Source organism: Schistocerca americana, chromosome 1 (assembly GCF_021461395.2).
Source record: "Schistocerca americana isolate TAMUIC-IGC-003095 chromosome 1, iqSchAmer2.1, whole genome shotgun sequence".
Lineage (NCBI taxonomy): Eukaryota > Metazoa > Arthropoda > Insecta > Orthoptera > Acrididae > Schistocerca > Schistocerca americana.
This window is the reverse complement of record NC_060119.1, coordinates 667,336,030-667,359,618: the sequence shown is the minus strand read 5'-3', so window position 1 is coordinate 667,359,618 and position 23,589 is coordinate 667,336,030. Positions and strand designations below refer to the sequence as shown.

Sequence of the window (23,589 nt, the reverse complement as noted above, 5' to 3'; positions counted from 1 at the left end):
TACCAACAGAATAATTTATTTACGTGATAATGCGTCTTTTGTCAAAAAAGAAATGAAAAACAGTGCTACCTGTGAAACAAACAGCTTTATCCATCTACATGATTCTGTTATGCGCCTCTACTACGTTACCTCTCGTTGCTTGAATATCGTAATGCACCTTTCACTGCTTTTTAGAGAAACCTGCCAAGAGGATAAGGCGTTATATCGAGGTGGAAGTTAATTCTTGCATTTGAGTGACATGACCATTTCGGTCTTAGTCGTCCCTTACAATCTGGGAAACTTGTCGGATAAATATTTTGTGGCTGTTATTTTCGTTATGTTCTTGAAGGACCAATATAAAATGACACTGAAACCTGAATCAAAGGTGAAGGACCACTTTTTTGTCACTGTTCCCTTCGTCATCCATTAAACGCATGAATACCCACGGTCACAGGAGCTTGAATTAGCATTTCTCCATTGGAAAGTTTCTTTAGTAGCTAGCGAATCACTGACGACTACCATTACATAAATATAACGAGGGGAACAACATTTCTCGCGAAGAAGAGTCTAAACACCATATAAATCATCGACAGTGTCCTCCAAAAGTCGTTGAACAACATTATAGCTGGCACAGTCGATATATTAAGTCTCCATCGCACACATTATGCGTTAAAGGTTACTTGTATCTCACCCGCCCTGTCGTTAGCAGCTTCTTCGACGAAAACTACTTTGTAAAAAAAAAAGTGCGAGGCATATTGAATGTTAAAAGTAAAGGGCAAACGATGAACAAGTTTTCAGCAGCGGGTCTGGGACGTACGATATAAGTCCCACGCCGAAGGTGTTTCCGTGAGCAGGAACTGGTAGCAGTTAGCAGGTAGCGCAGACGGACTCACCTCACGCTGGTAGGACTTTCGCCCGGGGCGCCCACCCGCGCCCTCAAATGTCAGCGCCGTTTGTCCTTCCCTTTCACTCAGCTCTTCTCCTTGCTTTCTACGCTGGCCATCATATTTTCTCTCGGTCCAGCATTGTCTACCACTTCTTAATAGCCGCTAGCTAGCAGTAAAAACGCTATTACCAGCTGCTAAGGCGAAGCAGTAGGCATGAATGAATTACTTCCTTGAACACCTTCATTAGGTTCAGTTTGGAATGTAATAAGGCGGAGTGAAAGCGTTTTCAAAGACAAAGTAATTATGCTGTTTATTCTATCGTATATGAAAGAGTGTTTATGAGCTCTATTGCCGGCCCGTCTGGCCGCGCGGTTCTAGGCGCTACAGTCTGGAACCGCGCGACCGCTACGGTCGCAGGTTCGAATCCTGCCTCGGGCATGGAGGTGTGTGATGTCCTTAGGTTAGTTAGGTTTAAGTAGTTCTAAATTCTAGGGGACTGATGACCTCAGAAGTTAAGTCCCATAGTGCTCAGAGCCATATGAGCTCTATTCACTGTTATTGTTCTTTTCTTCTCTCTTAAATATTCTCGCTGAAGTTCCTCTGTTTTCTCCCGATGAGGCTTTTTGCACTTATAGTGCCAGTTATTTCTTCATATTGATGATGGTCGGTAAGGCTCTTTAGTTGTGTCCCATAGAATAGCCTCTATAGAGCTCATTTCCTGGAGGTCTCTTTCAGGATGGAACTAGCAGTTGTTCTAAAGTTTCATTCAGAAGGAAAGCTTGAGAACACGTTTAGTCAGTAACCACAGAGATCAAAGCTAGTCGAAAAATTAAATCCATCAGTCACTCTAGAACCGTTCTTTCAAGCAGCGCGGCTTTAAAATTTCAGGTACCTCTTCCTGGAAGTCTTGCAGATTTTCTCAGACTGGTGGCAGAATTCATGGGGTTTTTAAACATCTAAATTTTACTTTCGAATACATTATGAGAGTGAACAGTGATCAAAGTGCTACAAATATTAACTATCAAAAACAGTCTTAATCACAATTTATTTATTACGGTGACCAGTTTCGACCACTACTGTAGTCATCTCAGACCTACAAGTCAAACACAATTAATTAAAGTTTTGCATACGAGATGTAGGTCTGAAGATGACCACAGTAGTGGTCGAAACCGGTGACCGTAATAAATAAATTGTGATCAAGACTATTTTTATAGTAAATCTAAATTTTGTTTTTCACCTACATATTTTCAATGCAGTCTGGGCTAAAAAAATTTATTAGGCTTTTTTATAGGTTCTTTATATCTTAAATTAACGATTAGGTACAATTATTAACTTTTCTAGTGAGCATGATTATTAAACCTCAATCACTATGTTGTCTCAGTTTTGCATTCCAGGATATTGAATTTTGTTGCACTTATTCTAGGCGGTCCTGCAGCCTTTTTTGTAATTTATAAACTGCCTCATTAATAGATTAGACTATTAATTCCGCAAGATGGATATGTAACAGATATTTGAATGTAACATTTTTAACTATGTTGCCGATCCGTACTGCCAATGTTTAACCATTGGTGTATCGTAGATGTTTTTCCATGTGTTTTGATTTTGGGTCTAAGATTTGAAATGTGTTTAGGCTGTAATGGAGCTTTTGAATAGAGTGGCATCTTGTACCTTGTTTAGATCTTCTGTGGATCAGTTTGTTTAGATAGTCTTGTAGGGATTTATTGAACTATTCGTTGAGAATTGAACTACTTAATGTAGTTAAATGCACTTTCATATATAGATAATATGGTCTTACGAATTGTCGCCTTGGGTGTCAGGTAACGTGCCCACGAGATTTTCTTTAAAACTAACAAACTAAAGGCGAGAGCTGAAATTCTAGGTTACAGAAGAATAGAGAGGTGTTATTCGTCCTACCAAGAATTGAAATCTGATATGTACTTCATGTTATTACATGCCTGCTGGCAGTAGGTATGTACGATACCGTTTACGCAACCACAACACACAAAACGTTGTAAGTTCATCCAAAATACCAGATTTTGGCGGTCATATCTAAGTGCTCTTGGTAATTCAGACTGTAAATAATTCTAACGATCACTAACAATGCAGTCATAAGGCACAATATCCATTAATTGCTTCATGGCGACACATTTATTCAGTAAGTAATTGTTTTTTACTCAGCAAGTTTCCATCTGCTGAAATGTAGCTTAGAACAATGTCCCTTACATGCCGTACGTATTTCTGCTTTGCTAATTCTGTTTCCACGTGTTTTTGCTGTCGTACTCCGGCGACTGTTTTCATGACGTGACAACTGTTTTTATTTTGTTTCCACTTCTGTGCGCCATCTGTCTATGATTATTGTAAACCTTATCGTATTACAAGTCTTTGTTTTCGTATTTTCTGGGGCGTATATTGGGTACAGACCAGATTTTGTCTAAAACAGCGTGGGACACCGCCTAAACAACACAGTCAGGCTAGCCGGTATACCAGACCAACGTTCGCTAACAGCTGAAAGCTACGACATTTCATTTTATGTTTTCCCGACGGATCTGTAACAAATACGCTTCTCAGGTTTGCCACCAGATCGTATTGTGTAACTCGCACAATATTTCTTCGATGCAGTTGTTTGACATCATCAAGTGGTGGTAGATGCTGCTGTCACTGCTGCAAGGAGCGACTGATCAGTCGCGCCTTGCAGCAGTGATAGCAGCAGCTACTACTACCTGATGATGCCGAGCAGTTGCATCGATGAAATATTGTGCGAGTTACACAATACGATCCGGTGGCAAACCTGAGAAGCGTATTTGCAGATGAAAGTTAAACTATACAAGCAGGACTTCGTGGCTTCACAACTGAAAAAAAAAGTTGTCCACCTTTGTTTCCTCTTTCGGTCTATGTTCATATAAATACCTTCGTGCATTATAAGGAACGATTTAGCTTTTTATCTATCTGCTGGAAAACAAAATATTTTGTCCTTGTTTTGGTTACTTGTAAGTGTTTCGCCGGGTGAGCTATTTCGTTGGTCTTTCCAGTATTTTTTTTTTTTTTTTTTTTTGTAAGAACTTATATAGATACTTTCAATATGACTCAAATATTTGACAAACATTACTTCTAGCCCTTAAGTGCTAAGCAGTCATCCGCAAGTCAGTAGTGAACCATACGTAGTTTTCCTCCAGACATTTTGTTGGTGTACTTACGGTGATGGGGTAAAACTCGCTGATCTGCGTGCGGTAGACGTCTCGGGTGAACTTGGGCGGCAAATCATCGTTGTCAACAACGGACACCACCAGCTGTGTGGTTGAGTTTCGCGCTGGCGTGCCGCGGTCCTGCGAAAGATACATGCACACGGTCAGGGCATGAGAATTCTCTCGTACACAGCTATCGGATTACGCAGTCTTCCCAGTTCCCGTTCAAATGATCAAATGGCTCTAAGTACTATGGGACTTCCTGCATTACAAGGAAAGATTTAGCTTTTTATCTATCTGCTGGAAAACAAAATATTTTCTCCGTGGTTTGGTTACTCGTTAGTGTTTCGGCGGGTGATCTAGTTCGTTGGTCTCTTCCAGTTTTTTGTCGTAAGAACTTATATTGATACGACTCACATATTTCATAAACATTACTTCTAGCCTTTAAGTTTCAAATGGCTCTAAGCACTATGGGACTTAACATCTGAGGTCATCAGTCCCCTAGACTTAGAACTACTTAAACGAAATTAACCTAAGGACGTCACACTTTGCCATGCCCGAGGCAGGATTCGAACCTGTGACCGTAGCAGCAGCGCGGTTCCGGACTGAAGCGCCTAGAAACGCTCGGCCACAGCGGCCGGCCAGTTTTCGTTCGTCTCCGCCAGGTTCAGTTCAAATGGTTCAAATGGCTCTGAGCACTATGGGACTCAACATCTTAGGTCATAAGTCCCCTAGAACTTAGACTGCAGCGCCAGAACCGCTAGACCACCGCGGCCGGCCCAGGTTCAGTTTACAGAGCTCTCAGGTATTCTGAACTAGCTTCAGTGTTACTGTCTTCGATGTACAATATGTACCAAAATACCAGTGACGAATTTCAAGGGTTTGTAGCTGCTTTGAGGAAGCCTTGTCCGGATAAATCATCCGACGACGCCACAGGACGCCGAATTTACAGCGACCGACGTGTGTCGTTACGCGTTCCCTTGGCAGCAAAAGCGATAATCCATGGCCTCTTACCCACTTGCGAAGTCATTGGAAGCTATTGTCCCCAGCAACAAATGTAGAAGCGACCAGACAGAGGACACCACAAGACGACTAACCTCGGCCCTTTGTTTCCAGCGTGCAGTGAGATGGGCGCAGAGGACGCAGCGCAGTTTTAGGAGCTCGTGAGACTGCTCATAAGAAAAAGCCAGTCAAATGAAAACAATATTTGTTGCACCCTTGGGTGTAAGAAGAAAGCAGTAAACCTATTTTCAATGTTTTCCGTTATGATAAAAAAAACATACGGCAGTAGGTTTTTCAATTACACGAGAATGTCAGGGAGTGTAGTTTACACCGGTATTTTTTTTTCGCAGAATTTTTCATGAATGAAGGTGGATTAGAAAGGCAGCAGGCTGCTACGTAGAGTAATTTCATTAAATTTTTCTGAATGATTACATAACGTTGTGTGTCTCGCTATAAACTTTCAAAACTGTACTGTTCAAAAATGGTTCAAATGGCTCTGAGCACTATGGGACTCAACTGCTGAGGTCATTAGTCCCCTAGAACTTAGAACTAGTTAAACCTAACTAACCTAAGGACAACACAAACATCCATGCCCGAGGCAGGATTCGAACCTGCGACCGTAGCGGTCTTGCGGTTCCAGACTGCAGCGCCTTTAACCGCACGGCCACTTCGGCCGGCTGTACTGTTCAGTAGTTGTTGCTAATTGTAATACTATTTTACACTACATCTAGGAAGACAGATTAACAAACAATATCTACGCATTGTTCTAAAACAGGAAAACAGTCAAAGAAAATGGGTGGGGAGTAAAGACAAAAAAGGGACTAAGAAGAAATGCAGACTGAACAGGAGACCTTTCCCAACAGAGACAAATTCAGACCAGAAGTCAAGAAATTCAAAGGTTTTCAAGGAGATAAAACAAACAGACAAACAAGAGGAGTCAAATGATCTGACAGACAAAAAGAGTTTATTCTGAGAAAATGAACGAGTTTTGGAGAATGATGAACGAAAAAGCAAATGAATAATTATCTCGACCTGATCCTTAGTTGGCCTGTAAAAGAGTAAGAAAAGGAAATAACTCTTAATTAATATTTCACCTAAAATAATAACGTATATATTTCAAGCTGAGATATGGGGAAAATATTGATATGGCTGCTGAATCAAAGTTGCTTCTGAATTAAAATCGTTACTCACCTTGTTCCATTTTTCATTTGTCATCCATTTCCTCACCCGGGAAAACTTCAACTTTTTCCTTCCACAGGCATTTTCCCCCTAACGATTTTAATATTTAGTGGAACAGACGACTCATATCACAATACAATCTTCAGTTTTGGTGGTGAAACAATCTATATCCATACGTCATGTTCCAATACATTCCTGTCTTTGTCTGGCTGCTACATGTCGCTTGCTTTAGGCCACTTCTCTGTTTGTCTCCTCCTTGTACACTGGGGCTGCTCGCCGCTGCATTCTCGGTCTCCGGCAACTAGCTGACTGTGGCAACCAAGGACGCAATCATACACCTTTTTAACGTCTCCTAGTTGCTGTCGACTTTGCTGTCTCGAATGTAAACAAAGACAAATGCTGATAGTGAAGCTATGCACGTCATATGAAGGGCCCCAAATGTTCAGAAGAGAGAACACATGAAACCAAAGATAAGAATACCACACTCCATGATATAGGAGAGAGATTCATCTGTACTTGTGACACATTAACAAATTTCTTGAGTTATATGTGAGGTGAAGTGTCAGGATTGTTCAGAAACGTCACAAAATGTCGTCTGAAGCTGATGAGGAGTGCGCAGCGTTAAGGAAGCAGTAGCCACACGACGGAAATTGCAGGACAGGGTCCCGGGGTAGCTGCCAGGCTGTATGACGTTTGTTGCGGTGTCACGTTCGAAGGCAGCGAAAGGAGAACCGCAACTTTCCTTGGCTTCGTTAATAGCGGCGTTGATCCTCGCGGCCGCTAGTGAATTACGTCACCGTGCAGGGCGACGAATGAGGCTCTGGGAGGATGGCAAGGACGGCGGGAACTGCGGGTGGCAGAAAATACAGCGTGGATCTCAAATTATCCTCACTCACTACAGTAAACTACTATTCTCGGCTTTTCTTTCGGAAGGAAGAGTGTACCTGACGCAAAAGCAACGAGGAAAGCTATTTTATGAATCTACTGATTTATTTTCCACACTGGGAGCATGCGAACATTTATAGAGCTTTTTCTTATCGTGAAACTTTCATTTTTTTATTTTTTTTATTCAAAGCGAAGGTATTAGAGGAATTAGTAAGTAACAAATCCTCCATCACAATCTTCGAATTTCTCACAAATAATAGTTGCTTTCCAGATTAGACGTCTGAAAAAAATACGCTGGCTTGGAATTCAAGTCACTGCAATAGACATTCAAGAGTGGAAACGGGATTCGTCGACCTGCACACACGCACACACTTTGTGCAACGAATGGAATCGGTATTGGTTGACACGAAAGTTTTGCATACAAAGTGCCATATGTTTGGCTGTAGTACTAACAGTTCGCAGTTCGTGCGTTCGTCATTATTGGAAACGAAGTTTGTGTACCTTGCGTGAAGTGAGGGAAATTTGTCTGGTGTCTGGTACAAAACACCGTTGAACTTAATAACGACTAATGTATAGTACATTTAACGATGCAAAATACACTCCCTGTTCACCAAATTTGTCTTGTCGTGCCGTAGTGGAGCTCTATGTAGATAGTATGTGAAAATGGGCCCTTTTGGTCACACTTGCATCAAAACAGCTTTGATACAAAGCAGCGGCCATCGGCGAACCGTTGAACCTGTAGCAGCTTTGCCGAATCTCATAATGGCATCTTTTACGAGCGCACAATCGTTATAGCATGAAGGTTTGTGTACAATTAGATCTGAGACAGAGCAAGGGACCCAGCAATGAAAACATTTAGTATCACCATATGATAAACGATCAGGGAAGATCGTGCTGAGTGGATTGCTTCTCCAACGTTTTGACATATTACGGGACAAATCGCCAGAGAATTGCTAACAATGTTGCCTTGACCTAACAAGATTGCTGGAGACTATCAAACAAGCACGCTGCGCCCTTCTGACGACGGGAGGTGATTTTGAACCATGGTAAGCGACATTGCATTCCTCACAGCAGATGGTAATGAGTTTCACCCAGCATTCATCTTTTCTAATTTGAAGAACCAACAGTGTATCATGCGTTCCTTGGCCGACATCAAGATTACAGGAGAGATAAAGAAAGTCCCTTCTAATCGAAGTTGGAATTTTCTCTATGTGAACTTTAAACAAGTCATCAAGTTACTGTAATGTTCCTTCCTCTCGTTCTCAGGTTGCATTGTGAACCCACGCACGCTTGGCTTGCGAGGCAAATCACTCGACGTATTGCTTCGAAGAGTCCGCATCCGTAGCTAACTGGTCAACGCGGTTGGCTGTCATGCCGAGGTCCCAGTTCGATTTCCGGTACTTCCAGCAATTTGTGCTAGGTGGGAGGAATGGGATGGGGTGCATTCAGCCTTGTGAAGCCAACTGACGAGTTATGTGACCGACTAGTAGCGGCTCTCGGTCACGAAAACGGGCAACCGCTGGGAGAGAGCTGTGCTGACGAAACTCGACTGCTTATCGTATCGAGTGACGTCACTGACAGAGGACGGATTTAGTAGTTCCCGGCTTAAATTTCTCCACTGATGAATTATTAAAACGAATTTAACAAAGTGTGGACAGACAACTACGTAGGTAGGGCAACCACTCCTACGAGTAATTATCTTGGGTATTAATAAACCGCTTCAGCAGTATTTAGTCCTTCATTTTAAATCACTTCCGGTTTCGTGCCGCTAAAAGCCAATTTTTCAGGTGAACATATAACTAAAATATCAGAGCGAAACAGCTCGGAATATTTTGTAGCCAACATTGGCTGTCTGTTAGAACAAAACACCGCTGAAAGGAGGTATACCCATTTAATAAAATAGTTGGATTCCAATTCAGTATGGTTAATGGGTTCGCTTCTCCGGTATATACGCAGTCGCAAACGGGAGAAGCAGTCGCGTCCCGTGTCATACTGTATGACACAATTCACGACCGAGTCCCCTTTTCGCGACGGCGTATAGACCGGAGAAGCGGAAGCTTTTACCAAACTCGATTGAAATCCGGCTGCTTTATTCAATGACATACCGTCTATTAGAGGTGTTTTTTTCTAACGGACAGTCAATGTTGGGTACAAAATTCGGAGCTGTTTAGCTGTAATATATTATTTATGCGCTCACTTTAAGAACTGGCTTTTAGAGCCAAGTTATAAACAAATAAATACAGCTGAAGCGCTTTATGAAATTCGGACAGCCTCGTTTTGATCGAGAGTCACTGCTGATCCGTAACACCACACTTCAGAAACGTAAAATATTTTAAAATGTCACTTCTGGCACAAAGAACGCACGGCTTGCCTTGTAGTGTCTGGCGGACTGACTCTCCGATTTCGAGAGTTCCTCACAACTCCCTAAAACCACCGAGCGAGGTGGCGCAGTGGTTAGCACACTGAACTCGCATTCGGGAGGACGACGGTTCAATCCCGCGTCCGGCCATCCTGATTTAGGTTTTCCGTGATTTCCCTAAATCGCTCCAGGCAAATGCCGGAACGGTTCCTTTGAAAGGGCACGGCCGACTTCCTTCCCCATCCTTCCCTAATCCGATGAGACCGATGACCTCGCTGTTCCGTCTCTTCTCCCAAGCAATCCAATGCCTAAAAGCGTTTGAACATTCCGACCTGTCAATCAGTCACCCTAAGGAGCAGACGGGAAAAATTGTTGCTCCTCAAGAAGGTACTGATTCCTATCAGACCTTTTCTCAACTTTATTTCCAACAGGTGCTCTTGGATACTTACTCTTTAAGCGAGCTTAGTAGTTTCCGATTACGAACCGCTTTAGATGGCAACTGGACAACGCCCCCTTCCGCTGGACTATCGGGAAACGACTATGTACCTCCTAACCGTCAAGAGTAGGGGCCCAGCGCGCGTACAGGAATGATCGTTCTGAGTGGAAGGTTTGCTGAATGCCTGGTGATGGATTAGTTGTAGGATCGAGACTATTGGCCGTAGGTACGTTATTTCGTGATAGTACTAAGGCTTTGTAATGTTGTGTGTGCCTCACTGCCTTTTTTAAACTAATTTGTGCCTAATTTTGTTCTGAGAAGCTCAGTAATGTATGTAAATACCGTAAATTTAAATGTGATTCAAAAAGTACTTGAAGTGGATTGAAGCGCACCTGGACAGTAAGAAACTCTTTAGCGCGCAATCCCCGCAACGATAGTAGTTGTGAATCGTTGAGTATGGACTCTAAAAAAAAGACAATTGATTTATTAAAAAAAAAGAGTGTTGATCTGTATCTTGCTAGGCCATCGCTCTGAACGTATTGTTACATTTCATGAAAAGTGATACTTTAGTGATAAAACCGAGTAAATTATGTGCAATAGTTACCAGACATTTAAAGCACACCGTCTTCAGGCCACGAGTGGCCTACCGGCACCATCCGACCGCCGTGTCATCCTCAGAGGAGGCTGCGGATAGGAGGGGCGTGGGGGTCAGCACACCGCTCTCCCGGTCGTTATGATGGTAGTCTTGACCGAAGCCGCTACTATTCGGTCGAGTAGCTCCTCAATTGGAATCACGAGGCTGAATGCACCCCGAAAAATGGCAACAGCGCATGGCGGCCTGGATGGTCACCCATCCAAGTGCCGACCACGCCCGACAGCGCTTAACTTCGGTGATCTCACGGGAATCGGTGTACCCGCTGTGGCAAGGCCGTTGCCTACCAAACTTTTATGTATACAAATTTTCTGGAAGTGAAGAATAGAAATATCTTGTTTTTGGAAAAGGAGGTGAACTTCATTGCCGGCCGGTGTGGCCGTGCGGTTCTAGGCGCTTCAGTCTGGAACCGCGTGACCGCTACGGTCGCAGGTTCGAATCCTGCCTCGGGTACGGATGTGTGTGACGTCCTTAGGTTTAAGTAGTTCTAAGTACCAGGGGACTGATGACCTCAGAAATTAAGTCCCATAGTGCTCAGAGCCATTTGAACCATTTTTGTGAACTTCATTGTCGTCGCCGTCTATCAATCGACAGAATTGTAAGTGTACAAAGTTCACAAAAATACAGAAAAAGAAATGGATTCTCTAAAGTTTTCATTCAATACGTAACAATCTCTCATAATTTCTTAATTACAGTAATTGGATTATGTTCTTGCACAATAGCATGGTGCTGAACACCGCTGACCAATTTTGATGTAGCAGGATGTGTAGTTTGAAGTAGGCGAGTGTCAGCAATATGTATCGTGGTCTTATCGTGGCGTGTTTATCCTCTGCCGTTAGGTCAGACGATAGAAATGCCACTTGCACGCTTAGAGTAGCAGATTGACGGTGACCAACTTTAAACAGAACTTGATTAATTTTCATACACATTTCTTAAAATAATAACAATCATAAACCTTACTTAACTTGATTTTGGATACTATTTACAATTGGCAATCTGAAGTTCCTTTGGTCTTGGTACGTTAATCTTATTCTCACATATCTCTGATACTTGACAAAGTGTCTATTCATTTATCTTCATGGCTATGTACAGGAATATGATAATCTTATTAGGTATCACTGCGCGAGTGTGATCTGCGAGGAGAAAAGGTTCTACGTTAGCAGCAGTCTCATTGGCTGCGTTACATATTAATACGCGGATCGGCGGAAGCAGAATTTGGTCCGTCTCTAAGACAGTGCCATCTCGTAGTGCGGAGACGGACGAGCGCTGCGCCTGCGCTGTTGTGCTTAGCGGGGCGCGGTCTAGAGGGAAAGTTGTGTACGTGCTGAGTACGCGGAACTATGTACACAACACCGCAATACGGCCAAGTAACTAACAGAGTCGTATTTTAAACCTTAAACAACGATAACTTCCCCCAAATTGTAATACGTCACCAAATGGTGCAGAAGCTGATCATTCAAGGAGGCAGCAACCTAAATTCAGGTACCAGTTACGACTTAAAAGTACAAATCTCAATCAAAAATCAATCTCTCTCTCTCTCTCTCTCTCTCTCTCTCTCTCTCTCTCTCTCTCTCTCTCTCTGGAAACACATATACAAATATTCATATTATTAAGATAAAAGTCTCCTCTGCTATGCCAGCGTTGCCTGGATCTCCGCCCCCACCCACTTTTACAAGGCCCTCCAAATCCTTGAACAGAATGCGCTCCGCCTTGCATTCCATATCCGCCTTCCTTCCCCCACACGGCTCCTGTATGACCTGATCCCCTTCCCCCACCTCCTCCTGTTCCTCCAACATCTCCGCATCCTTTACGTTGTCCGCAGGCTTGATCCCCCCCACCCTCTGCTTTCCTCCTTCCTCTCCACCCCCCGCCCGTTGCCGCGCCCTATCGCTGTATCCCTCCCTCTCTCCACCTCCACACCCTCCATCTCCTTCATCAGGGCAATTTCCAACGCCTCCCCCTCCCGGATGACGAACTTCGTTGTGACATCTACCCTTCCTTCCAACCATAACCTGGTCTTGTTCTTCCCCCCCTCCCCTCCCCAGGGCCCCCTTTTTCCTCTTCCCTCCTTCTCCCAGAGCGGATTTTCCTCTTTCCCCCCCCCCTCCCCTGAGACCCTGCACCTCACACTTGCCTCTTTCCTTCCCACATCCCTCCCTACCTGGCCCTCTTCAGCGCGCCCCCCTCTCACCTCCCCCATCTCTTCCCCTCCCTCCCTTCTTCCGGCCTCCCTCATCTCCTTGCGCCTGGCAGATCCTCCGTTTTGATCATCGTCACATCAGTTTTGTGTTTAGTGCCGTTACTCCTGTGCGTCAAGAGGTGTGATTTTAATTGTGTACTGCCTTGCTGTTCGCCGTCGGTGTTTGTTCTGTGCTACGCCATCCGTCAATACCTTTTATGCTCCAGTCATACTGTGCCTTGTGTTCTTTTAATTGTCGCAGTGTGTGGCTTTTTGTGTGTGCTACTTTTAAACAGTTTTTTTTATCTCCATTTTACAGTCACCCCGTTTTTTGTCTATTGCCTTCCATGATGTTCCCCCTTTTTTATATCTATGTTCACCATATTCTCTCCTTTGTTATTTTTAAATGTCTTCTATTGTTTGTTCTATGTCTTTCGGCTGAAGAGCAGCACATATGCTGCTGCCAGCCCGCCCCCCTGGGGAATTGAAATACAATAAAGAAAAAAAGAAAAAAAAAAGATAAAAGTCATTTTATAGCTTCTATCGCTACCCCTAGTACTCATTTTTTTCCTAGGTAGCTCAGCGTCAGCGACGCTGTTGAGCGTGTTGCCAGACGGCGTTAGCTGCAGGGAGGCACTCACCGTGGCGAGCAGCGTCAGGTCAAACTCGACGTCGCCGGCGTCGTAGTCGAGCGGCCGGCGCAGCACGAGCGCCGCCCGGGGCCCCGGGCCGGCCTCCAGCGAGAAGCGGCCGCGCTCGTCGCCCGCCGCGATGCTCAGCGCCACCTCCGAGTTGGCCGTGTTGGGCTTGTCGCCGTCCGTCGCGCGCACGTCGCGGAACAGCGTCGCGCCTGCGCAGCCGCCACACACACACAGCGTCACCTCCAGCCGCAAAGTGTTGTTAGGCATCTCCACTACAGTGGTACCACTAGCGATACACAGTACGCTACGTTTCTGTGTCTGCAGATAGACTACTTTTCCGTAAAATTCTTCGGAAGTCATTTTGCAAAATGACCTGTCAGCGTTTCGGCTATAGTTGAAAGAGGGCTTTCATCGTGTATGTAGTCGAGCAGCCGAGTCAGTACACGTCTGGAGTTGTGCAACTTTACACAAAACGTACAAGGGATAGTTGTGAAGTTTTAACTATCACCTCGAAACAATTAAGTTGCGTAACTCATTTTTAACGTTTCGTGTATGTAGGAGCAAACAACTCAGGTACGCGGACAGTGAAGAAAACGGTGTACGTGATAGCCCACGCTTTTATCTACATCTCCATGTCTACTCCGCAATTTATACTTAACTGCCTAGCCGCGCGGGATTAGCCGAGCGGTCTAGCCGCTGCAGTCATGGACTGTGCGGCTGGCTCCGGCGGAGGTTGGAGTCCTCCCTCGGGCATGGGTTGTGTCTGTCTGTCCTTAGGATAATTTAGGTTAAGTAGTGTGTAAGCTTAGGGACTGATGACCTTAGCAGTTAAGTCCCATAAGATTTCACACACATTTTTGAACTTTTTTTTTCCTTGCGGTAGACGAGTCCGTGGTGCAAATAAAAACAGATACGACGGAGTGGCCGAGCGGTTCTAGGTGCTACAGTTTGGAACCGCGCGACCGCTACGCTCGCAGGTTCGAATCCTGCCTCGGGCATGAATGTGAGTGATGTCCTTAGGCTAGTTAGGTTTAAGTAGTTCTAAGTTCTAGGGGACTGATGACCTTAGATGTTAAGTCCCATGGCGCTCAGAGCCATTTGAACCAAATGGTTCATCGAACACTTTCACACTATCTCTCAGCTGTTTCACACTCAAACAGGACGTGGGAAAGGCGAACACTTAATTTTTTCCGTGCGAGCTCTGATTTCTCTTATTTTATTACGATGGTCATTTCTGCTAATGTAGGTGGGAGTCAACAACATATTCTCGCATTTGGCGGAGAAAGTTGGTGACAGAAATTTTATGAAAACACCTCGCCACAATGAGAAATGTTTTTTATCCTTTATCCTTTTTTAAATACTTGTCATCCCAATTCGCATACCATATCTGCCGTATCGATATCTACGATGCCACGGCGTAGGTGCAAGCTCGCAGGTTGGCACTAGGACACAGACACCGACGACAGCGCCCTCTAGCCGGCGCTGTGCAGCTCTTGATTCCGCGTAGACGACTTTGCAACATTGTTTCTATTTCATAGTGGGCGAGCCACTACAGATTTTGCCTGTGTAACTTTTGCTAGCGTTGATGCCTGTACGGCTTCGTACCTACGTGCACATCTCAGGCAAAGTTAAGTAAAACCACTTTTAATTGCAGTACCGAAGCATTTCACCTTTTCCTGCTCCTACTCACTTCCTACATTCGGCCCACCCTTCACTTTACAGGAGCAGACCCACGCGCCGCCTATCCAGGCGGGATACAAAAATATCCATGACACTGTCTTTCGGTTTTCGCTACAATACAGAAGACGCTGCCCTTCATTGACCTTTTTCGATTTCCTTCGTCAATCCTACTCCTGACAGAGCAGCAATACTCCATAAAAGAAAGGACAAGCTTAATGTTGGCGGCAGTGTAGTGTAGATGTGTTGTCACTTGTATGTGTTCTCCCAATGAAGTGCATGCAGTCTTTGGTTCACCTTCTCCATCATATTTTCTGTAGGATTGTTCCCATTTAATTTTTCGTAATTCTAATCACCAGATATTTATTCAACTCACAGTCTTGAAATTGTTGTGGTTTATGGTGTAACCAAAATGTAAACGGTTCTTTTTAACGTTTACGTCTATCATCTCACACTTTTTATTGTTTAGGTTCGAGTACCATTTCTCGCATATTCCGTAATATTGTTTGTATTTTTCATCTGTTATGGTTAACAGAAATAAATTGCCGCATCAGAAAATTTCATAGGGCTGTTTTAAAAAAGGACGATTCCCCGATGCAAAAAAAGGACAATCGAAATGTCTGTTCGCTTCGGTACGAAGAACAGAAACATACATAGTACTGACCTTTAAAAGCATGTTGATTTCATATGAAAATTTAGATTACCACGTTATCCTAAAGTTTGAACGACTGTCTTAGATAAATTGTATGATACAAACAACAGGAAATTATGAAATACATTACCATTCATGTGAATTTCAAACTCACCTACAGGCGTAAGTTCATCGACGGTGACATGGTACGGCGCATTCACGAACACAGGACTGTGGTCGTTCACATCCTCCACGTATACCGTCACGGACAGGAATGAAGAAATCTGCACAAGTTTCCCAAACCGAAAAAATGAGTCACTCAGACAACCAAATGCGCTGCCTCAGTGCCGTACAAATACAAACCGGTCGGCAATACACAATGACTTTTGCACGCACACACACACACACACACACACACACACACACACACACACACACACACACACACACAGATATATATATATATATATATATAAACTTCACATCATATTTACTGAATTAAATAACACTCTCTCTCTTTCATCGTGTATATCCCGTGTATGGGGTAGCTGTTTTCATGATCTGGCAGATTAATTTTTATTTAATATTCTGCCCGCATGCCCTTACTGCTGGCACGGCCGTCAGTTAAGGCAACGAAGAGAAGTCTTGCGTGCCATCTGCCTGTAAATCGTCCTAAACTTTGGTCTGTATGTTATCGTATGCAAACAGGTTGTGGATCTATTTGCTGAGGCGGAGGTTAGGGACCAGGTCAACATTTGCTAAAACGAGCGAGGAAAACTGCCTAAAAACGATGGTCAGGCTGGCCTGCGTACCATCCCTACGGCCGTTAATCTGCCACGTGGATGTATCCATGTCTCGCTCGCCTATCACGCAAGCCAACAGGTGCGCGTTAAGCTGTTAAACTAACAACACTGTGAAAACCGATATAAGGCTTAGTGTGCTGAGCGCTTCTGGGCTGTACGGTAACCAGACAGCATCATCTAGTGAGGTAGTCTTCGTCCAGGGCAAGTAAAATTCCATAGCCTAATTTGGTGCACGAGGGAAAGCACGATGTTATCTCTCGGATGTTGATCATCACAATACGAGCAGTGTTAGCACTAAATATTTAAACTACCATAATACCTGGTGGTGATGTGACAAGCGGAGTAGAACTTTTTTTTAGCGATTACACTCCTTCTGCTCAAATATTACGAGCTTAGAATGGGTTTCAGGCCGACGCCGTGAATAGAATTTCTCTGTAAGTGTGCTGCGTTTATCTGCTGATCCAGTGGTAACACAACACGGTGCCCAATAAATTTTTCGCCTATAACTAATTTTGTAACCATAATATAATTATATGTATAAATGCGCGGTGTCTGTTCTTTCTCCCGGGTGGCGCAGTGTTCGACACAACTGCCGAGTAAACAGAAGATTCCGGGTTCGAGTCCCAGTCCGATACACATTTTCACTCGTCGCCAATGATTCCGTGTAATGTTCCGATGCAACTGACATCATTAATCCCTTACCTTTCCTTTCCTTTCTCCCCCTCCACCTCAGTTTACATAATGTAATTTTGACTTATGTACCTTTTAATATTTTATTAATGTTGTAATATAATCAAATGTCAAAGAATTAATTAAAACAGACTAATTAATAAAGAATATTGTAATTAAGGCGTAGTAACAACGCTGGCTCAATCAGGGAAGTTTGCTATTGTATAGAGCCAAAGAATGCGTTTGAAGTAAGGAATATTGTCGCTCGGCTCCTATGAGCAGAGCTGGGCAGAAGTAGTTAGCGAGGGGGAGTTGCTAGCGACAACTGATCAAGTGCAGACGCGATGCGAGGGAATGTAAGGAGTAAACTGCAAAATTTTTAAAATATTGCCAGGCAGGCATATTATGTCGTTGTAAATGGGTACAGTACAATACCATCAACAGGAATAAATATTCAAGAAGAGTACTGTAGGTCCAGACTTGCTATATGGAGCGTCGATAAAGAAGAGCCTGCTGCCACACATTGTCGACTAATGATGCCTTACATCGCACCAGCAGCAACTTATCAATGTAAGATACAATAAGTTTCATCTTCAGATTGTATTTCTTATTTGAGTAACAAAGTGTTTAGTGGAGCAACTGTTATACTGCAAACGAACTTTACTTCAATCATTTACCTAACAGGGTCCTATCATATCAAGTTTCAACATTATTGATTCCAAGAATACAGCCAGTGAAAGAATAGGCAAATATCGATGGTGATGAGCTTATTTACTTCCGATAACTAAGATAAAGAACTACCCAAAACTGCCATTTAACAGCAGTGAACTTTGCTGCTTGGTAGAACGACTAGTTAAAGAGTAATGTCTAACAGTAAAAGAGAGAGAGAATAATTTAAAAGAATATTGACTATGTATTACTTCAGAAGAATATATTTAATTTTTTTGTGTGTGCTGCAAATTCTGCTCACATTTGCAAATTACATAACAGTGTAGTGTAAAATAACTTATTCTTCACTAAATGAAGTATTATGAACTTTCCAGAAATAGCTCACTATAATAGAAAAGGAATATTTATGAACATTTGCATTTGTGAAATCAGTAAGAGTTTGCATTGCAGTGAGTAGCGTAAAGCTATTTTGCAAACAGTTAACTTTCATATACATGTGTTCAGCACAAATTATTCTGCTGGCTTTCTGATTGACTTTAATTCATGGTGGTATTGACTGTGTTTTTATATCTGAACTGGAGTCAGTGCCTTCGGTTCTTTTCTCGCCCGATCTGAATTCGATGATTAGTTCGTAATAACAGTTTGTGCACAGTTAACAATCACACAGTAATTTTTGTTCGTACACTGAACTGACGACCGTTCGTAAGTGATTTGCAAACTAAAATTACAGCAAATTCAGTTTATTTATTCCAAATTTCGCGAACTGCTTCTTATATTTACCTTCTATTTCAAAATGTCTTTCGATCGTTATCGTGCGAAAGCAGACGAGCAATAACAATTCGGTTATTACTATATCTGCACTTTCCGGATTTTCATTATTCATTGAAACAGATGTCTTTCCCCTTTTCAAAACAACAGGGAATATTAAGAGCACTTGTCGTTTAAGACCCCTGGTTAGCTGGCAGTCTAGGCCCGTCGTACGTTGAGCAGGGCTTGGCGCTGCAGCGAACGCACCGTGTCGTCGCCGTCCTGGTAGTCGCAGACGAGGCGGAACTTGAGCACGTTCTGCGGGCTGTCGCCGTCCACCAGGTCCTCCAGCGAGCGCGCCAGCGCCACCGACACCAGCTGGCTGCTCAGCTCGCGCACTTCGAAGAACGTCGCGTCCTCCGCCTGCAACACCAAGAAGAAATGCAGATGATAAACGGGTATTCATTGGACAAATATACTAGAACTGACACGTGATTACATTTTCACGCAATTTGGCTGCATAGATCCTGAGAAATCAGTACCCAGAACAACCACCTCTGGCCGTAATAACGGCCTTGATACGCCTGGGCATTCAGTCAAACAGACCTTGGATGGCGTGTACAGGTACAGCTGCCCATGCAACTTGAACACGATACCACAGTTCATCAAGAGTAGTGACTGGCGTATTGTGACGAGCCAGTTGCTCGGTCACCATTGACCAGAAGTTTTCAATTGGTGGGAGATCAGGGAATGTGCTGGCCAGGGCAGCAGCTGAACATTTTCTGTGTCCAGAAAGGCCCGTACAGGACCTGCAACATGCGGTCGTGCATTATCCTACTGAAATGTAGGGTTTCGCAGGGATCGAATGAAGGGTAGAACCATGGGTCATAACACATCTGAAATGTAACGTCCACTGTTCAAATTGACGTCAATTCGAACAAGAGGTAGCCGAGACGTGTAACCAGTGCCACCCCATTCCATCACGCCGTGTGATACGACAGTATGGCGATGACGAATATACGCTTCAAATGTACATTCACCGCGATGTCGCTAAACACGGATGCCACCATCATGATGCTGTGAACAGAACCTGCATTCATCCGAGAAAATGACGTTTTGCCATTCGTGCACCCACGCTCGTCGTTGAGTACACCATCGCAGGCACTCCTGTCTGTGATGCAGCGTCAAGGGTAACCGCAGCCATGGTCTCCTAGCTGATAGTCCATGCTGCTGCAAACGTCGTCGAACTGTTCGTGCAGATGGTTGTTGTCTTGGAAACGTCCCCATATGTTGACTCAGGGATCGAGACGTGGCTGCACGATCTGTTACTACCATGCGGATAAGATGCCTGTCATCTCGACTGCTAGTGATACGAGGCCGTTGGGATCCAGCACGGTGTTCCGTATTACCCTCCTGAACCCGCCGATTCCATATTCCTGCTAACAGACATTGGATCTCGACCAACGCGAGCAGCAATGTCGCGATACGATAAACCGCAATCGCGATAGGCTACAATCCGACCTTTATCAAAGTCGGAAACGTGATGGTACGCATTTCTCCTCCTTACACGAGGCATCACAACAACGTTTCAGCAGGCAACGCCGGTCAACTGCTGTTGGTGTATGAGAAATCGGTAGGAAACTTTCCTCATGTCAGCACGTTGAAGGTGTCGCCACCGGCGTCAACCTTGTGTGAATGCTCTGAAAAGCTAATCATTTGCATATCACAGCATGGTCTTCCTGTCGGTTAAATTTCACGTCTGTAGCACGTCATTTTCGTGGTGTAGCAATTTTAATGGCCAGTAGTGTATTTGATTCAATTTCGTCGTGTACTCCACAACCGATTCTCTGCAGTAATTCTTCTACTCGAACGAACTGGAACTCTGACTTATTGCAATAGCATAGAATTTTAAATCATTACTGAACAACCTGTTTAAATCCTACACAGTGAGGTGTCAAAAGTCTTGTGATACGTTTAGCATCGTGTAGGGCCTCTTTTTGCCCGGCATAGTTCAGCAACTCGACGTGTCATGGACTTAACAAGTCGCTGGTAGTTCCCTGTAGAACTATTGAGCCATGCTGCCTCTATAGCCACCGTTAATTGCGAAAGTGTTGGCGGTGCAGGATTTTGTGCAAGAACTGACCCCTCGATTGTAATCCATACATGCTATATGGGATTCATGTCCGGTGATCGTTCGCTTAAATTGTCCACAACGTTCTTCAAATCAATCGTGAACGACTGTGGCCTAGTGACAAGTTTGGGAACATGAGACCCATGAATGGCTGCAGATGGTCTCCAGGTGGCCTAATATAGCTATTTCCAATCAATTATCAGTTCAGACTGACCAGAGGACCGAGCCCTTTCCACGAAAACGCAAAGCACACCATTATGAATCCACCTCCAGCTTCCACAGTACCTTGAGTCCATGGCTTCGTGGGGTGAGCGCCACACTCGAACCCTACCAACAGCTATTACCAACTGAAATCTGGACAGGACATGCTTTTCCAGTCGTATATGGTCCAAACTATATGGTCACGAGCCCTGGAGAAGTGCTGCAGGCGATGAAGTGTTGCTATCAAAGACACTCGCGTCGGTCATTTGCTGCCATAGCCCATTAACACCAAATTTGATCGCACTCTCCTAACGGATGCGTTGGTCGTACGTCCCACATTGGTTTCTGAAGTTATTTAACGTCGTATTGCTTTTCTATTAGCACTGACAACTCTACACAACGAGCGGTTCTAGGTGCTTCAGTCTGGAACCGAGCGACCGCTACGGTCGCAGTTTCGAATCCTGCCTCGGGCATGGATGTGTGTGATTTCCTTAGTTTGGTTAGGTTTAAGTAGTTCTAGGACTAGGGACTGATGACCTCAGATGTTAAGTCCCATAGTGCTCAAAGCCAACTCTACACAAACACTGCTACTCTCGGTCGTTAAGTGAAGCCGTCGGCCAGTGTGTTGGCTGTGGTGAGAGGTAATGCCTGAAATGTGATATTCTCGGCACACTCGTGATACTTTGTCTCTCGGAATACTGAATTCCGTAACGATTTCGGAAATTGAATGTTCCATGTGTCTAGCTGCAATTACCATTCCGCTGTCGTGCGACCATAGCCACGTCGGAAACCTTTTCACATGAATCAATGACAAATGACAGCTCTGTCAATGCACTGCACTTTTATACTTCGAGTACGCCATTTGTGTATGTGCATATCGCAGTACCATAACTGTCGTCAGCTCATTGTATACTCACGGACTGCTGGAGAATACCTTGGGTACCACTATTATTTTCGCCCTTTCCTTTCCGTTCAATAATAGTTTACAGAAAAAACGGATTCTTTAGCTTCCCGTTGATTTCTTAAATCCGTTTCGTTAAAAATGGTTGAAATGGCTCTGAGCACTATGGGACTTAACTTCTGAGGTCATCAGTCCCCTAGAACTTAGAACTACTTAAACCTACCAACCTAAGGACATCACACACATCCATGCCCGAGGCAGGATTCGAACCTGCGACCGTAGTGGTCGCGCGGCTCCAGACTTTAAAGGGTAGAGCCGCTCGGCCACCACGGCCGGCAAATCCGTTTCGTGTTTGTTGCTTTGAAACTGATTTCATTAATAATACGTAGCTTTCTTGTGAAAAAGTAGTATATCAGTAGTTTGTGTTTGTTTCTCATTGCCCTATAGTTTTTATCACAGAATAGCTTCTTGTTTTTCCTTGGCTCGAGTTCACGGTCAAACGAAGCTTTTTAAAATATCGTCGCTGGTTTTCTTTAAATTTCTTTCCCATCAAAACACTAATAGGTATGGCGATTTACTCGAAAATTATACAAAGAATTCAGTGATGTTAAACAAACTGTCGTCGGAAGTGCATCATGTGACCAACACATGTAAAAGCACGATATGCATCCACTTGGAAATGACCAAAGACTGCAACTGCAACTTTGAAGTTTATAAATAAAACAATTAAGTGCACAATGATGTCTTTTTAAACAAAATAATGCTTGGTGGTCAAATACATCTTTTTTTCCTTAGTATCGAAGCCAGGAGGCGTAAACAAAATTTCAGTATTTGAGAGGACCAAAATAAAGAAAACATTCTCTAAGAGACCAAAATTCATTTATGGCAACTATATAAACTTAAATCAAGATTCATCACGAGTTGTTTTATTCTTGTTTCACTGATTCACTAAAAATCAAATCATTAAATTATTGTTCCCCATCTTACGCCTCTCAGACCGACTTGCAGCCGCAACATACGCTTACCTCCAGACTGCACAAAGACTTGGATACATAGTGAAGAGGCTCGCTCACCTTGTCTATGGGCTGCAGAGAGAGGCCGTGCCGCGGGTGCACCTCGACCTGCAGCACCTCGCCGCCCACCGGCACGTTCTCCGGCAGCCGCACGAAGCGCAGGTACTCGCCCGCCGGCGAGAACTGGCACCCTGCAACAACAGCACCAGTATCACCTCACCTCACCTCACTGGAATGTAAGCCTTGAGCATGCTCTGTGATTTACTGCTATACTGTTGTCCTGTAGTAATTCCGAATATCATTATCGTTGTACCTCTATCAAAGAAAAAACATTGAGTACAGTCTGTGCCTTTCAGCCCATATATTTGTGGTGTGAGTAGACGACATCAAGCGCCGTCGTTGTTACACGAGGCGGAAGCGTGAGCTCGGCGAAGACGGTCAGTTTCAGTATCGACTTACGTATGTGACACGCGAAAACTACCACGCTACGGGAAAAACAGGTGAAAATTACGGTAGCGGAAAGCAGCCTAACGCACGGCTTTCCGGACTGGAAGGAGCGCCGGTACCCGGCACGAATCCGCCCGGCGGTTTTGTCTCAAGGTCCGGTGTGCCGGCCAGTCTGTGGATGGTTTTTAGGCGGTTTTCCATCTGCCTCGGCAAATGCGGGCTGGTTCCCCTTATTCCCCCTCAGCTATACAATGTCGGCGATTGTTGCGCGAAGAAGTTCTCCACGTACGCGTACACCATCATTACCACGCAAACATAG

The 23,589-nt window shown here is 44.1% G+C and overlaps 1 protein-coding gene and 1 pseudogene across 1 annotated transcript in view; both read right to left on the bottom strand.

Moving 5' to 3' along the window:
- The window catches only part of LOC124588145 (cadherin-89D), a 410,233-nt gene that overhangs the window by 148,495 nt on the left and 238,149 nt on the right, over positions 1–23,589 (bottom strand). The window contains exons 3-7 of the mRNA XM_047131469.1: positions 22,884–23,014; positions 18,845–19,000; positions 15,865–15,973; positions 13,382–13,590; positions 4,061–4,189 (exon numbers count right to left, since the gene is read on the bottom strand). Of these exons, the coding sequence (XP_046987425.1) occupies positions 4,061–4,189; positions 13,382–13,590; positions 15,865–15,973; positions 18,845–19,000; positions 22,884–23,014 (734 nt within the window). The remainder of the gene's footprint in view (positions 1–4,060; positions 4,190–13,381; positions 13,591–15,864; positions 15,974–18,844; positions 19,001–22,883; positions 23,015–23,589) is intronic.
- LOC124555045 lies at positions 10,728–10,845 on the bottom strand (annotated as a pseudogene).